Source organism: Amphibalanus amphitrite, unplaced genomic scaffold (assembly GCF_019059575.1).
Source record: "Amphibalanus amphitrite isolate SeventyFive unplaced genomic scaffold, NRLGWU_Aamphi_draft 001356F_arrow, whole genome shotgun sequence".
Classification (NCBI taxonomy): Eukaryota; Metazoa; Arthropoda; class Thecostraca; order Balanomorpha; family Balanidae; genus Amphibalanus; species Amphibalanus amphitrite.
Window position 1 is genome coordinate 161,426 of NW_024882849.1, and position 16,989 is coordinate 178,414.

The 16,989-nt window shown below is 53.0% G+C and overlaps 2 protein-coding genes across 6 annotated transcripts; both read right to left on the reverse strand.

The window, feature by feature from the left end:
* Window positions 1-1,472: 1,472 nt before the first annotated feature.
* On the reverse strand, window positions 1,473-7,018 carry LOC122372405. Of its 5 annotated transcripts, none has more exons than XM_043349552.1 (3): window positions 6,658-7,018; window positions 3,045-6,352; window positions 1,473-2,570 (listed from the first exon to the last, which is right to left on the reverse strand). In XM_043349552.1, the coding sequence occupies exons 2-3, from the start codon at window positions 6,252-6,254 to the stop codon at window positions 1,872-1,874; spliced, it is 3,909 nt and encodes a 1,302-aa protein (XP_043205487.1). In that variant the 5' UTR covers window positions 6,255-6,352; window positions 6,658-7,018; the 3' UTR covers window positions 1,473-1,871. The 5 variants fall into 5 exon arrangements, with proteins under 5 accessions (XP_043205487.1, XP_043205489.1, XP_043205491.1 ...); XM_043349554.1 differs by having other exon boundaries at window positions 3,045-5,979; window positions 6,183-7,018; XM_043349556.1 differs by having other exon boundaries at window positions 1,473-1,539; window positions 4,101-7,018.
* Window positions 7,019-15,254: 8,236 nt separating this feature from the next.
* LOC122372404 (ubiquitin carboxyl-terminal hydrolase 29-like) lies at window positions 15,255-16,766 on the reverse strand (the record flags this gene model as incomplete). Its single annotated transcript, XM_043349550.1, has 1 exon — window positions 15,255-16,766. A coding segment is annotated over one exon (1,512 nt), but the record flags the coding sequence as incomplete, so codon positions are not given.
* Between the last annotated feature and the right edge of the window lie 223 nt (window positions 16,767-16,989).

A 16,989-nucleotide genomic window follows, 5' to 3' on the forward strand; every position in this document is an offset into this window, starting at 1 on the left:
CCTTTCCGGTCTTAACCCTCGCATGTGTAGGGGGGGGGGGGTCGGATGGACCCCCCCCCATGGTTTTTCGCGAATAACTCGCGTAAAAAGCGGCCGATCGCGACGAAACTTTCAGTACCCTCGCATTGATCAATTTTACACCAACCCTGAAAATTTCATGACCCTGACCCAAATGACCTTTGACCTGTGACCTCTTTTCCGAGACCATGTTTGGCCGGAATCGCGATTTCGCGTATGTCGGCTCGCATTAGCCGCGTGTTTGCAAGCTTTTCGTGGTTTCAAACGTTCAAACATGTTAATTGATGTTACTCCCGTGTGTGTCAAGGTCACCTGAAGGTCAGGTCAGGTCATTGACCTTTGGTGACCTCGGGTGACCTCGGTTCACTTTTTCGAGTTTTACAAGTTTCTAGGCTAGTTTTTGGAGCTGAATTCGAATTTAGCAACCATTTGAACATTTACGAAGTAGTTTTGGTGACTTCGTAACATGTTACGAAGCTGTCAGAGGCGGTTGACACGTACTACGAATACCCGTCACGACGCCTACTGGTTGACCTGACCTGACCTGACCCGACCTGGTCTAAATGCTTCAAGACATCATCTGTGATCAAAACTAACACGATATTCGTGATCAGCACCCCGAAAAACCCCTTAGCAGCCACACTTTACGACTTTCTAACAGGTCCCGATTTTCCCGACTTTGGGTCATTGACCTGACCTGGAAGGTCAACCAATGACCTAGGACCTTAAAATTGGGTATCATCGGCTTCCTCTCGTCACGGGCAACACGCTCGTTTTTTCCGCGAAGCTCTAGCTCGATCAGGGGCCAAACGGCAAGGGGGGGTCCAACCGACCCCCCCCCCCCCCTACACATTAGAAGCTGGCAAACGCCGCACACATGCGAGGGTTAAGCAAACTGGATGCTGTTTGAAGGTCAAAAAAAGTTTTCTGGTTGCCCGATATTCAGGGGCGTAGCCAGGATTTCCTCAAGGAGGGGGCCAAACGCACAGGGACCCACGATAGCCCCCTCAAAATCCAAAAAGCCATCGGGTTGCATCCAATATTTTTTGGAGGGGGTCCAAATATATAGGAAAAATATTTATTAACAAAAAATGTTAGAACTGAGGAGGTAAGCAGTCCATGGGCCCCTGTTAGATAGGCACAAATAGCTTCAAAGAGTCGCCAGCCGGTTCTGAGGGCGGTCTGAGGGCCCGTAGGTCGGATGAGGGTTTTTCAGACCGTCACAGGCCCCTACAGCCCATGAGAGCCTCGTAAGCCGTCTGAGGGTCATATAAGCCGTCTAAGGGCCATTCAGACCGACAAAAGGCCCCCTTGCACTTCCAGAGGCCCAGTCAGGCCGACGGAGGACCCTCTCAGACAAACTAAGGGACCGTTCAGGTCATTTGAGGGCCTCTGTAGTAGATACGCTAAAATTACAGGCCGATTCCTCTGGTTAGCAACTTGAAATTCCAACGTCAACTTCTCTGCCGGTTTATTACTTTACAGGTAGCGGTAACACGGCGACAGATGGATCCAGACTGACTGGAAAGGATAAAAACAAAACGAAATCGGCTCGGTGAAAAATGGAAGCATTACATCACTAACAAAAAGTGATGGATTCAGGACAGGGGCGGGCAAATAGAGGAAAGTTTTACTGGGTGAGGAAAGGTAGGGTACATCAACACGGGTCACGGGTGAAGGTAAAAAAAGGTAAGAGGCTACTAATCACAACACACTCCCCACTCGAAATCGAGCGCACGACCGATTTCGAAAAACAAACAGAACGATGAATACGACAAAAGGCACAGCACTCTGCGATAGTTCGCGGCGACGTAACTCGTCCCGATCACTGCACCGGTACGACTCAGTCCGACTCAGTCCGCCGCCTCCAGCAGGAACAGGCGGCTGACAGGGCGGCGAGTGCTCCGCCCGCGCAGGCTGATGACGGCGGCCCTCACGTGGCCGTCCGGTCCCGCCAGCAGCCGCGTCACTCGCGCCACAGGCCACCGGCCGCGCGGCCTCTCACTGTGGACTAGCACCACGTCTCCCACGCGCGGTGTACGGCTAGGTCGTCCACGGGGCGAGACGCTCCAGCAGCGGAGAGCGTTGCGGTACTCATCACACCACCGCCGGATCAGATGGTCGCAGACCCGCTTTTGGTGACGCCAGGCCCTGCTGATGGAACACTCTTTCAATGTTGGGCACAAGACACCGTCTATGCTCGTCACGCCGAACAGCAGGTGGGCGGGGGTAAGGAGATCTTCACCATCGCCCTGGGTGAGGGGGCGCAGGTTTATGAAAAAAGCGAGCTCATACATCGTGGCAGACAACTCCTCAAACGTCAGGTGGCACTGATGTAGGGTGATGCGAAGAGCCTTCTTTGTCACGCCCACCAAACGCTCCCAGTACCCTCCCCACCAGGGGGCAGCCTCAGGGATGAACTTCCACGTTACCGACCGGGGTAGGTGGCCAAGCAAGGCCCGGAACGTCCGAGCGTTGTCGCTGTACACCAGAGCTGGCGTCCCTCGGATGGCGCAGAACCGTCTCAGCGCCAGGATCACGTCAGCGGTGGCCTGTGAGCGAACAAGCTCTAAGTGCACCGCACGGGAAGTGGCACATGTTATCAAAAGCACCCACACTTTCGCCTGGCTCTGATCAACGTACAGTGGGCCGAAAAAATCGACACCGACTTTGGCAAATGGACGGCTCGGCTGTGTTCTGAAGTTGGGCAGTGCTCCCTCAGGTGATCGGTACGGTACGCATCGGTAACGACGGCATCGGCGACAGGTTTCAACGATTCGACGCACCGTGCGTCTCCTCACCGCGTACTCAGCAGTCAGCAGGGAGAGGGTTACCCGCGTCCCCTGGTGGAAGCAGAGGCGGTGCGCGTCATCGACAATCAGAGTGGTGACATGGGCCAGATCGGGCAGCACAGGCACAGCCCGCTCCCCACTGCGCAGCGTCGCCTCCAGCACGCCATCGTCACTTAGCTGTGGATGCAGCTTTTGAAGCGGTGAGCCGGCCGGCAGCAGCCTACCGGCACGTACGGCGTTGGTCTCCTCTCTGTAGGCACGGGCCTGTGCCTCTCTGATCCAGAAGCGGAGGCTCAGTCTCTTCTCCTCGGGCGTCAGCGGACCCGTCCGGCGCTCCTCCCTCGGTAGGCGGCTGTTGGTGACGAAACGGAACACCCACGCGAGCCTCAGCACAGCCTGTGTGAGGGTAGAACATGACGTAATGTCAAACGGTAGGGTCTCACTTGTGTCACTTCGCGTCGTCAGCAGGGTCAGCTTTAACGGGGGCTTCTGCAGCTTCACTTCACTGGTGGCCTCCTGAGACGGCTGCAGACTGTCGGCCTCGACTGTCGGTCCACAGCAGATCCTGGTATCAGGTCCCTGTCGGAGAAATGTCGGTCCTCGCCACCACAGATCACACTTCTCCAGAGCGGTCATGGACATACCTCTCGTCCCCAGGTCGGCCGGGTTGTCTTGTCCTCTTACGTGGTGCCATTGCTCCGCTTGAGTCAACTGGAGGATGGTGGTCACTCTGTTCTGCACGAACAGCTTCAGCTTCTTCTTGCTCTTCAGCCAGAAGATGACGTCCATGGAGTCGGTCCAATAGACGACTTGTGGGCTCTCCAGACTCAACGCCTGTCTGACAAAGTCCATCAGCCTGGCGCCGATGAGGGCACCCATCAGTTCAAGTCTGGGCACGCTGAGGGCGGGAGTCAGGGGCGCGAGACGAGATTTGGACATGAGCAGCCTGGACTCCCCACCCTGCACAGCGTAGATGACACAACAATACGCTTTCTTTGAGGCATCACAAAAGACATGGTAGGTGACGTCACAGTCATTCGTCAGCAGCGCGCGGGGGAACCATACAGTTCGGTCTGGTGCGTCTGTGAGCCATTCTGCTAGCTCCTCCTGTAGCTGTGGGGGCAGCTCCTCATCCCAGCTGACCGTGCATCCGACTCCCCACGTTCTCTGGAACAGAGACCTGCCGACAACAAGCCACGGAGAGAGTACACCGAGCGGATCAAACGGCTTACTCAGCAGGGACAGCATCTCTCTCCTGGTCTTGGCCACATGGAAGCCAGGCACACTCACTGCGAGCAGGTCCGTGGCGGGGTTCCACAGAAGACCCAGAACGTTGGCCTCGCTGTCAGCGTCACCGGAGATGCGCCGCTTGTGCAACTCCATGCCTGCGTCGCGGAAGATCTCCTCCGCCCGCGACATGCTCGACTCAGCTTCGGCTCTGCTGCAGAAGGAGGTGCACACATCATCCATGTACAGGCCACATTGCAACTTCTCACACAGACCCGGCTCCTCCCCACAGTACAGGTCCAGGTGAACAGAGATAGTTTGCAGCAGCATGAATGGGGAACATGTTATACCGAACGGAACTCTGCGGAAACGAAGACGCTGTCCGTCCCACAGAAACTGTAGGTACTTTCGGTCCTCCTCGGACACCGAAACCTGGTGAAAGGCAGCACGTATGTCTGTCTGAGCTCCCACGGCGTCTCGTCTGAAGTTGAGCAGCACGGCAGGCAGACGTCTGAGCAGATTGCTTCCCGGCTCCAGGTAGTCATTCAGGCTGTGGCCAGTGGCGTCCCGGGCAGAGCCGTCGAAGACCACCCGCAGCTTTCCACCGCGCCAGATGCCGCGGTGCGGCAGGTAGAACCCTTGTAGGTCATCGTTGGGCGGCGTCTCGATCACGCCGGCTCTATACAGATCTTCCAGGTGTCTCTGGTACGCTTCCCGCTCGGGGACTGTGAGCCGTCCCTCCATGCGTCTGATCCGGGCTGCTGCTGAGCTGAGGTTAGAGAGGGGGCGATCATCAGACTTCCACAGCAGGTTCATTTCGTACCTCTGTTCGGCGTCACTCCACTTCGGCTTCATCGGTGATCTCTCGTCCTCGTCCCCGGAGATGCCGAGCGCCTCCAGACTCCAGAGCTGCTCCGGCTTGAAGTCTGGCGACGGAAGCCGGCAGCAACGGAGCGCGTACTTCACAGACGCGCAGTCCACCGGCTCGCAGTCCACCGGTGACCCATCTCGGCCGTGCAGGACGTAGCCGAACACAGTCTCCAGGGCCCTGAGATGGTCAGTCAGCTTCACCTGCTCCCACAACACAACTCTGTACATCAGGTCGGCGCCGATCAACACGTCCACCGGCCCACCCTCAAAATCATCAGCAAGCAGAAGATGCGGTGTAAATACGGCAGTAGGCGGTCGGGCGGGGGTCAGTTGGGAACAGAGACGATCAGTCTTCCACAGATCGAAGACGTGAGGCTCCCCACCGTGACGGCTCCGCAGAGACAGCCTCACCTTCTCATACATCCTCGGCTCCTCGAGCCGCTCCTGGAAGCCCAGGCAGGCGAACACACCTCTCCCCACCGTGGGCAGACCGAGTAGCTCCGCTGCAGATGTCCTCACGTACGACGAGTCCGAGCCGCCGTCGAGAAGAACGCGAAGCTGGCAGGTACCCCGCGGTCCAGACGCCTCCACCAGAGCTGTCTGCATGTAACACAAGTTTTCGCATGCAGCAGGTCGGTCAGACGGAGCAGCCTCCAGCGGGCAAGCATCAGGTGAGCAGTGAGCGACAGCACACGGCGTCATATGCACGTCGGGCATAGCACAAGCGGTATTCACCCTAGCGGTAGTGCTGGATGATGGCACTAGCGGCTGTGGTGAGACTGGCGTTGGTAAGACTGGCTGTGGCACATCAACAGCGCAAGCAGCGGTGACATTCATGGCCTGGCGGGGAACAGCGGGCGACCAACCTGGACGTTGAGGTTGCTGACCAACTGGCGTTGGCGGTGGCAGATCTGGTAGGTAGCTCCCCTCGCGGCAGGGAGGCAGTTGCTGGGGACGGCTGTCCGCTCGGTGTGCGGGCGGCCGTCGGTCACGGGTACCAGCTCCGGGCTGGCGTCCTGGCTCACTGTGGAGGCTGGTGTGGTGTCGCTCTCCACACACACGGCAGTTGGAGCTGCGGCAGTCACGAGCAAAGTGCGGCCCCAGGCACTGATAGCACAAACCAGCCCTCCTCACTACAAGCCATCTATCATCAACAGACATTCTCTGATAGTCAAGACACTTGCTCAGGCCATGTTTATCCTTTTTGCAAGCCACGCAGGTCCATGCAGCACTGGCAGGGGTTGTTCGGTTCCGACTCACCGCCAGCATACTCACTGAGTGCAGTGGGCTCCGTTCCGGAGGGACAGGATGCCTGGCGCCGATGTTGGCTTCCTCCCTCATGTCCATCTCCTTGCGAAGAAACCCGAGGAAGTCCTCCAACCCTGGATCCGGCTGGTGCTGGCGCGCCCATTCGAGCCTCCACGACTCTGGCAGCTTTCCCTTGGCTATGGGAAGAAGCAGGCTCGACAGGTTAGCACAGCTTACTCCCATCGCGGTCAGTGTCCTCACATGTGACATCAGATGGTCTATGAAGGATCTCATGGCAGATAGGTCGTCACTGACACTGGGCATGTTCAACAACCTTTTCATGATCTCCTCCCTCACTCTCTCGATTTTACAGAATCGGTCTTTCAATGCATCCACAGCTGACTGGTAGCAAGCATCAGACACTGGTATACCTTTAACACATTGCAGTGCTAAACCAGAGAGGTGGCTCTTTAGTATGCTGAACTTCTGTACATTCACATACCTTGAATTGGTGTGCACAGCAACCTCAAACAGGTCCCAGAATTCTGACCACTGTAACAGATCTCCAGAAAATACTGGAATCTTTACATCAGATGCCCTCAGGTCAGTAGAGTCAGACTGAGCTGGGGCTGGTTGAGCAGACACATTCTCAATCCTTGACAGATGACGTTTTGCCTTGAAAACCTCCTCCCTGATGCCATCTAAATGTGAACTCTCGTCAAACACTCCCTTGACAGTCAGAACATCCTGCAAAGAAACCATCTTCTGCTCTAGCTGCTCCAAAACATGAATTTTGTACGCCAAGTCATCTTGATCGACTACTCCTGCCCTGTAGTCTTTCAAGTCACGGGTCAGCTTTGTGGCCTTACCTCTAAGCAGAGTTCTGTCCTTCACCAACACCTCCACTTCCTCACTCATCTTGTCAGGCATCTTGATGTCAAATCACAGCGCAAATCTTCAAAGCAATCAGCAAAGAACAAAGAAGCAAATGACTGAAAAAACAGTCATCCGGCCGCGGAGGACTATGTAGTAGATACGCTAAAATTACAGGCCGATTCCTCTGGTTAGCAACTTGAAATTCCAACGTCAACTTCTCTGCCGGTTTATTACTTTACAGGTAGCGGTAACACGGCGACAGATGGATCCAGACTGACTGGAAAGGATAAAAACAAAACGAAATCGGCTCGGTGAAAAATGGAAGCATTACATCACTAACAAAAAGTGATGGATTCAGGACAGGGGCGGGCAAATAGAGGAAAGTTTTACTGGGTGAGGAAAGGTAGGGTACATCAACACGGGTCACGGGTGAAGGTAAAAAAAGGTAAGAGGCTACTAATCACAACAGCCTCCTCAAACCGATAGGGCCCCCTCAGATCGACAGTGGATCCGATCCGAGCTCCCTCAAACCGATATAGTGTCAGACCAACAGTCGGAACGCATTGATTCTGTTTACACACCGTTGGACCCCAAGATGGACCCATCCCATCCAATTGGCCCCCTGGTTTCAATGGGGCCCAAGGCTCTAAAGTTGGGGCTCTCTTGGCCAAAGTATAACTACTCAGCTGTGTCAAAGGATCTGCCGCAGGGGCCTTTGCGTCGCCAAGGGCCCACTGCGTCAGCCAGTGGCCCCTATGTGTGTGTGCTCTATTTTAATGTTTTTTTGTGCTGTACTACCTTTATTTACATCTAAATGGTGTTTGCAAGCAACAAGAACGCTTGGGTCGGGTCCACTGAGGTCAACTAAGGTCAAACGACGTTTTTGCTAATAACTTGTTACACAATGAGGCTAGAGCTTGAAAAATAGTGTCATTGTGTTCATTGTGATCAGGCGATTCGAATGATATGCAATAGGATGCATTTTGATTAACGTAAACTTAATTAACTGCTTTAAGTTCACCTAATTTAAAGAAAACTTTAAGTTCACTTAAATTGGTAACAAAGTATATCATTCGATGCCCACGGACGTGCTGAGCTCACTGGTGCTTTTATTTTTGCTCTATCTTTACTACTTAAAAAGTTATACTGAAAAAAAAAACTTTTGACATGTTTTTGCGAAATTTTTGCACTTAGACACCCAAAACCCTCCTAAATATTGACTTAGAGTCACCAAATATTCACAGCCGCGAAATCTTCTATGGGCCCACCTACTCTGTAAATTTGGCGTTTCTAAGTGCCATAGGAGCCAACCGCCAGAGGTCGTACCAACCCCCTCGCCGTCCGTGATATGAAAAAGGCTCTCGCCTGGCGAGGGTTAAAAGACTGACCTGATAATGACAAGCACGCAACAACCAGCAGTATGTATTTATTTTAAAAGGTATATGATCATTTTAACAAGTGTAATTTCAGCTTTTGCTGCGGAATGCATAACAAATCGTCTTTTATGTAGTATGTTACGTAATGCCTGTCATAATAATTGATGCAACTGTAACGGTGCTGCTGGGCGGCATGGCGGTGCACATGTGCCGTGTGAGTGACGTGTGGCTGTTACGCTGTGAATCGTCCGCCTCGGAAGACGACACTGGGTGGGCAGGTGGACCGTCTCCTCTTTAACGCCTGTCCGATTCCCACGTGGCACCAGCTCCGCCGTCGTGCAGTACAAATTTATTTGAGAGGCTTGCAATTTCCTTACAACATATAGCCTTCACTGCTCGGGGAGGAATAGGTTCAATTTGGAAGGGATGGGATTTGTCACCGGCTGATGGAATTGCTTGGCTTTAAACCCCAGGGCAAGGCCTTCCCATGTTCCCATTTCGTATCCGTTCGATGCCAAGGGCTCTATCCCATCAGAGAAATTTATGCAATTCGAGCGTGAGTGTCTAGCTCCCACTGGTCCTTAACATAGCCATTCATTATTCCCTTTCGGTCGCACACGCGTCATTGATTCGGTCATGCATACATACACCTATGAAGAACATTCGGCTAGACAAACCGACCCTCCCGTTTCCATCTAATCCCCCCAGTGGCGCTGAATTGGCATAGTTAGGGGAGAGCGGGGCCAGTTGAAACACGGGGTCAGATGAAACATGGCTTTATTTTCAACAATATGCAACATATGGCGTTGCCGACACCACTGCGCATCCGCGCTCGACCACTTCCTTTGTCAACGGCGTTTGGGCGGCAAACGGACTTTAGTTTTGATTTGACACTTGTTTTTGTGTTTTTGAGGGGCGTTTGGGAGAAATCGTTTTTATGAATATTTTGTGATATCTCATATACCTTTGTTTGCTGAAAGAAGAACTCCTGGCTCCGGAATAACACCTTATTTGGCCCTTCATTCAGCATGATGCCGTCCCTCCAGCTCGTTTGACATGTGCTTTACGGCGCGTGCGAGATGGCGGGAGCGGATGGGGGCAATTGAAACGCTTCTCTGAGGGTCAGTTGAAACAGGGCCACAGGCCGTTTCAATGGACCCCGGTGACCTTTGCAATGGTTATTGTTCAGGGACTGTAAACATTAAAGGAAATAGTCTACCTTTGAAATGAGCTTTTAAACTGAAATAGTACTTTAATAGAGCTCACTTTTTTACCCCTTTTCTCCAGCCTTTTGCTTGAAAGCACACTATAGCCTGAGATATTTTTCATTTTTCTCATCCGCCCATTTTACCATAGTCTATGTACTTTATGTCACCTATTATGAGGAACTTTGCACTTTTAGCTTTCCAACGACCTATTGAATGTAGCATTTGGAAAAGTAAACCGGACAAAATATCTCCTTAAGAAAGTGGCCTTATAGAGGAAAACATCCCATTGTTAAGGATAGGTGCAATTGACCCCATGGGCTGGTTCAATTGACCCTCGCATCGGGGTCATTTGAAACGGGCGTAGAGCTGTTTTATAAGCATGCGTTTGGCAGCAAAATATGTTTGAAACATAATTTTACATATCTTAAAATAAAGCAAAAGAGCATATTTTTTCATGGCATTGTGCATTTTTCGATATGACAACTAGATCTCGCTGTGCATGTCAATATATAAAAAGTGGTTCAACTGGCCCCGCTCTCCCCTATATCCCGAGGTGAGTTTATGCCCTGTTTGATACTTATGTGCGTATAAGGAGGTGTTAACCCCTTTAAATCCCTGAATCCTAAGCAAATTGGCACTGGGTGTCCTTCTGACCCCATTTACGTTATTACTCTCTTCCATTGAAGCTACGTTTCTCACGCGCTCCCGGCCACTGCCTGCTCTTCAATCACGTGCACTGCCACAGTGCATACATTTCCATCGACTACCTCTCTCTCGCTTGCGCGCACTGCCACCGTGCGGATAATTTCGCCCAAGCTCAAAGGAAACAACGGTTGTACGCACCTCTGCCGGTCTGTCGACTCGGTGTTGTGGGTGGTCCGGTTGTGCCTCAGTTGAGGGATAGGTTCCTAAATGATAATACTCTCGGCGGAGCCACTCCGCATAACGACTCTACATTTCCATCGACCACCTCTATCTCTCGCGCGCGCACTGCCACAGTGCGGATAATTTCGCCCATGCTCAAAGGAAACAACGGTTGTACGCACCTCTGCCGGTCTGCCGACTCGGTGTTGTGGGTGGTCCGGTTGTGCTTCAGTTGAGGGATAAGTTCCTAAATGTTTATACTCTCGGCGGAGCCGCTCCGCGAAACTATAACTGTGTTTCTACTGAACACCTCGGCGGAGCCACTCCGCGAAACTATAACTCGGCAACCTTGCCCTCGTTCATCGCTCTTACACTCTTACATATTAGCCCTAGCCCTTCAAAGTCCGGTCGACACGGACGGCTAGCCGCTCGGTGCCTTTGCTATACTTCACGGGAATACGCAGTAGAATTCATCGAGTCACGGAATACTCATTTCCCATCTCGCAGTGATCGACGGCGTCAGCAGAGTCAAAACAGGCACAGGGGCCTGGCTCGAACCAGCCTCTCTCCGGCTAGTTGAATTGTCTAGGTCTCTGACTTACTGTGTTGTAGTATGATTTAGGCTAGTCGCGTCGATATATGGCACAATCATTGGGGCAAGATAGTGAATACAATCTAGAGAGGGAGAGAGAGAGAGAGAGAGAGGAGAGAGAGAGAGAGAGAGAGAGAGAGAGAGAGAGAGAGAGAGAGAGAGAGAAAGAGAGAGAGAGGGAGAGAGAGAGGGGAGAGCGGGAGCGAGAGTGGGAGATAGAGAGAGAGGGAGAGAGAGAGAGCGAGAGAGAGAGAGAGAGAGAGAGAGAGAGAGAGAGAGAGACAGAGAGAGAGAGAGAGAGAGAGAGAGAGAGAGAGAGAGAGAGAGAGAGAGAGAGAGAGAGAGAGAGAGAGAGAGAGAGAGAGAGAGAGCGAGAGAGATCGGAGTATAAGACAAATTGTCAAGAGGTGGTCCATTTCGATGTTTCCTCGTACGCGCTCAGTTTTGGCTAGGTATTCACGCCCGTTAAATAAATGTCGCATTTACCAGACGCACCCTCGCTTCGATTTTGTTCCAAAACAAAAATAACATCGCGCTATCTGTTACCCAAATCCATACACCCGCGCAACAAACCTTTCAATCGCGCAACATAATTTGTCATTCCGACCAGCCCTGACGCAATGATTCGACACTGATTCAATTAAAAACTGAGTCCCCGAGTCCTATTGAGACGCCCAATAAATTTACCCATTCAACGCTTTGTCCCCCCCCCCCTTAAAATAATGAAGCTTACATGGTGTTGTTGCTATGTGCCTAATCCTTACGCTCAGCCCGAGAAAGGTAGCTCTGAACCATCAGCCGGTTGGTGCAAATCACGGAGTGAATATATGAGGGACGGGAGCTGAATGGTTGCATGTTGGCAAGGATTGAGCAGACTTCCTTTCTGTGGCAATTCTTACTTGAACGGCGTTGTTGACCAAGCCGGTCACCGAGAGGTCGATGATGATAGCAGTTTGTCCGTTGTCGATGGCTGAGAGCGTGCACTTTCCTCGATCCAGCTCTCGATCACTGTCGTACTGGATCTTCCCTCGTCAGCTGCTGCCCGTCGCGCTCCTCCCGTCGTACCTTCCTCCGTGCACTGCCGTGTCCTCTGCGCTCCGCCCAGTCGGCCTCGATGCTCCGTGCACTCCGGTGTCCTGTGCACTCCCCGGTCGGACTCGATGCTCCGTGCACTCCGGTGTCCTGTGCACTCCTCGATCGGACCCGATGCTGCGTGCACTCCGGTGTCCTGTGCACTCCTCGATACCCTCTCCATGACTGCCTCGTTCCTTTATACCCAGATTACTATCGCGTTGGTGTTCCAGGTGTGATAAGCATGGCTAGATATTCGTCGGTGTGGCGTGATAGGCCTAGTATCTTTATCTGTATGATGACTCATGAGTGGCATCGGTCCTGGTTATTGACTTTCTTCCAGCTGGTTGTAATTGGGCCGGGTGCAGTGCTTATCACTTTTGCTATCTTCTTGCCATCTGTCGTGCACACCTTTGTTCTGCTGGGAAGCTGAGGTACACTGTCCGGCGTCGGCGCTTTATTGCTTGGTTTAGTTGTAATCACGATATCTCGGGTATGTATATGGTCCGCCATGGTCATTGAACTTCCCAGCTGTTCCTGTATTAGCCGAACGCTTGTGATATTAGCGAATTCGTCAGTTATTACTCTGTTTGCTGGACGCTCATTTGTCCCAGCTGCCGTCCAGTATCAGAAGTCCCCGACCGTCGGCGTCGCTGCTCGTCAGGTGAATGCCAGATATGGGCATTGGCGTGTCCCACTCTCGGCACGGAACATCTGCTCTTCTGGACGTACATATTTGCACCTCCGATTCCGCAGGGAGGGTGACTGGGACTTTTGGTTAGCATCTGTCGGCGGCTGATAACTTCGTCGGCGTGAGTGTAATTTTGATGGCTTGACGCCTTCTATTTGCGGCACTTGCGGCATGATACGGCCCGAGGGGTCCCTGCGTCAGCTGTTTCTTGTTTGACATGCTCATACCGGTGTCGATCCACTAGGTCGAGGCGGTGCCGGTGGCGATATCCCAGGCGCAGGTGCAGAGGGTTGGCGCACAGGATGCCGGCCGATTGCGCTTTGGAGAGATAAAGTTCCGTTATGAGCTTTTCCTGTAGATGCGGGCGGGGAGGCGGCAGTGTTTACACCTCTGCAGTGCCAGGTGTAGCCCGTTTTTGACGTGGCCACCCAATTGGCGTGCGACCGATAAGAGGGGTCGGCGCTACGTCGGGTCCAGGTGGGGTAGACCATCTGCCGCCTGCGCCCTGTTGACCCGCGTTATCCATGAAGGTGTCGGGAATTGAAGCGCCGTTCTTCTCAGATGATTTCACTTTTGCGTGTTTGGCTTTTAGTCTCACACCAATATGCATGCCTTATGATTCTGTCTATTCCTGTAAGCTGTGATTAAAAAAAAAATGTGGCTTCCGTCACACAACCACAATGCAACACTTATCGGTGAGGTAAGAGGTTTGTAAATTAGGAGCTCTAACTCGCTGTTGCATCTATAAGCCCAGGCTGCATCCCTCTCACGGCATTGGGTTTTAATTGGTATTTGTAAAAAGTAATTGTCTCGTAAGTGAATAGGCATGTACGTACAATGTACAGCCCTCTGCAAGCTGCGTGGTAGGTAGGTATTCTTTTTTTTCGACAAAACCGAGAATAACGCGAATACTATGCTAACGGTCATTCGGAAATCGTAACAGCAAGACGCGCGAGACTCCACACCTTAGATTAGGCTTATTTTGGTTTACATTTTCCATCTATGTAGTTTGACAACAACACACAAAAGTTTATATTTGCCCTCAAAACAAACGCTTGCATTTTTGCTGCGGATAGGCGTACACTTTGTTCAGTGACTGAATTAATCGAAGAAGTGGAGCATGGCGCATCTATATGCAATGTGTTCCGACCGACTGATAATCATAACCTTTGAGATATTGTCGGTTTTGTCGAAATAAGAATACCTACCTACCACGCAGTTTGCGGCGGGCTGTACAGTGTACATGTAACTCTGGAACGAATGGTTCGAGCATCGCTAACCATAAAACATACGACAAACGTTAACTTTGCAAACTATCATCTTATTTCCAATAACGGCACAGCTTATTTCGCCTCACCCCCGCACCCCCGGTAACAGGTTTTGAAATTGGTTGAACCCCAAAACAAGTGGCTGGATCCGCCCTTGGGCAGGGGAGTGGCGAAAATTTTGCCCACCCAGTGAAAAATCCTTAGAGGAGGCCCTGACCTCTGAGGGCCCTCCACTGGCATTTGAGGGCCCCTAAACCGGCCTCAAGGGCCCAGCCGGCGTCTGAGGTCCTCACTCCGGCCTCTGATGACATCATTTCTGTCTCCGGGGTCCCAAGACTAACCTTTAGGTGCCTCTGAGCATGGGATCTGAGGCATGGGATCTGAGGGCCCCGCACTGCGGGCCCTCAGATCCCGTGCCGGTATTTTCCCATGCCGGTAAGCCCATGCAGGTATTTTAGGGTCCCACACTGACCTCTGAGGGCCCATGATGGCCTGTAAGGACCCACATTAGCCTCTGATGGCCCAAGTCGGCATCTAAACGTCTCAAACTGCCCTTTGCAGGCCCTGTACTGGTCTCTGAGAGCCTTAACCCTCGCCGGCCGAGGGGGGAGGCGGGTGCTGCCCCTCCATAGTTTTTTTTCGCAGTAGCTCCGAACACGCCGGTGATAGAGAACTGAAGCTAGGCATACCTGACCTTTGAATCAAGCCGGATCTGTTGACACCAACCACATTTTCGGGTCAGATCAGGTCACTGACCTATGAAGTCAAAAGTGAACCTCTGCACGGTCTTCAGATGTCGCAACTTCGCAACGCCCTCACTCCCAGAGGAGCTTTCACAGGGAAATGAACCTTGCAGGACCTAGTATCCATTAGGAGTCTTACAACTTCAGAAAGGCAGTGTATAGGTAACATGAAAATACAGAGTCTGAATCTGAGTTGCTTTGTTTTGTTTATTGTATTCAAGCCATTTCGACTAAACAGACAAAAGGATTTTTTTTAAATGACTCGTATATAATACAACAATCCATGTAATAAAAAGGTGATACAAAACATTTCCGGTACATATCCACACACACGCACACACAAACCCATACACACATGCCCGCTCGGACACGGTCAGGAGGCGTTCAAGCGCCAATCCTCCGTGCGGCAGTTACAGTCCCCCACCCTCCATCCTGACTATCTGGCTGCAGAGCTCCTTGTGGAGGTAAAAGAAGGTATAACCGTCCCGTTGGTGACCTTCATTCAGGACGTACCCCTCGCCCACGCAGCTGACTCGCTGGTCGTCGTAATGGAACCACATGTCCCGTCCTACACTGTACACGTCAGACACATAGTGTCCTGAGTGCGTGGCGCCACCGTAGTGGCTGACGACTCCCACCAGCCGATACGTAAAGTCGCCGACCAGGTCGACGGGACGGAGCGACTGATCTTCCTGGACGCAAAACTCGGAAAGGTGCACCTGTTCCACGGCGCCGGCCGGCTCTCTCTCCTGTGACCTCCTGATAACATGGAGCTCGCGACCCTTGTCCTCACGGGTCCGCCCCGGCTTCGAGTTTGAGTTGGCGGCGTCCAACACCTGCAGCTCGGGTGGCGGCAATGGCGGCGACTCAGCAGCAGCAGTCGCCGATGGCGAAGGACGAGCCGGCGCCGTGGCTCCGGCCGACACTGGAGAGCCTGCAGTGGTGGGCGCTGTTGGGGCGGCGGTGGCGGCCGGTGGGCCTGAGGGAACCTCCGACTCCCTAGTACACAGGGAAGGATTTGTGCAGTTCCACTCGGGAGGCCGGGTGACGTCGTCCGCGACAAACTCGTTCAGCGAGAGGAACTTGGGGATGCTCACTTTGGTCCGGATCTTCTTCGCCTCATCCCCCAGAAAGACACACCGGTTCAGTTGGAGGATCAGTGTCCTGGGAGGCTGACTTATCTTGGTGGTGACGTAACACTCATCGTGGCGGCAGTGCTGACAGAGCAGGTGGCGCCGGTCGGGTCGCATGCTCAGCCGCAGCGCGTCCTGCAGCGTGGGCGCCTCGGTGCCCTGGTGGTGCGGTACGCTCACAAACCAGCTGATGTTCTCTTGGCGCTTCAGAACTGTCTCATGACACTTTGTGCACCTGTAAATCTCGAGGGTCTGGTAATGGAAGTTGTCGCGGACCGGGTTGTCTGTCGATCGTCGAGCGTCGACTTCGTCTTTCATTGTGTCCAGCAGGCGCAACAGGAACTCGTTGGCGTCCTGCATCTCGGTGCCTCGAAACGCCGGATCGATGTCGGCGAAAACATCGCGCAGGTCATTCAGGTGGCTGAAGACTAATTTGCTGAGCGCCTTCTGGCGAAGATCCATCATTTTGGCAACGCCACACAGCGTGCGGCACTGGCCGCTTTCGACCGGGCCCGAGATCAGGGACACCATCTCACTCTGGAACGGTTGGAGACCCAGCAGGGATTGCAGGGTGGCGTTTTGATAGCAGATGTTCCCAAAGTTGGGCAGGCCGATGTAGAGTGGGTCCTTGCTGTTCTTGTCCGAGTCGAGCGGCGGGATGACTGGATTCAGCTGTAGGTCGTGACTGGTCGTCTGTGCCTTGCTCTCTGACCCTGCTTGTCTCCTCTTCTTGCGCGCCTCAAGCTGGCACTGGCTGCGCTGTCGGACATCCTTGGCCACCTCCAAACGCTGAGGTGGGCGGGAAGGAAGCGGGCCTTCGTCTTGCAGAAGTGGTACCTGCTCCCAACAGTCCACTGGCAAAACATGGGGCACACTTCCAACTTGTGCTCTCCGCCGCAGTACATGCACTTCATGGGTCCATTCTCTTTGGCACGGTGTTCACTTCTTGCATTGAAGCTCTTCTTGTATTCGTGTTCGCCTCGTTTCTCTCCTTGCCTCGGTTTCGACCTTT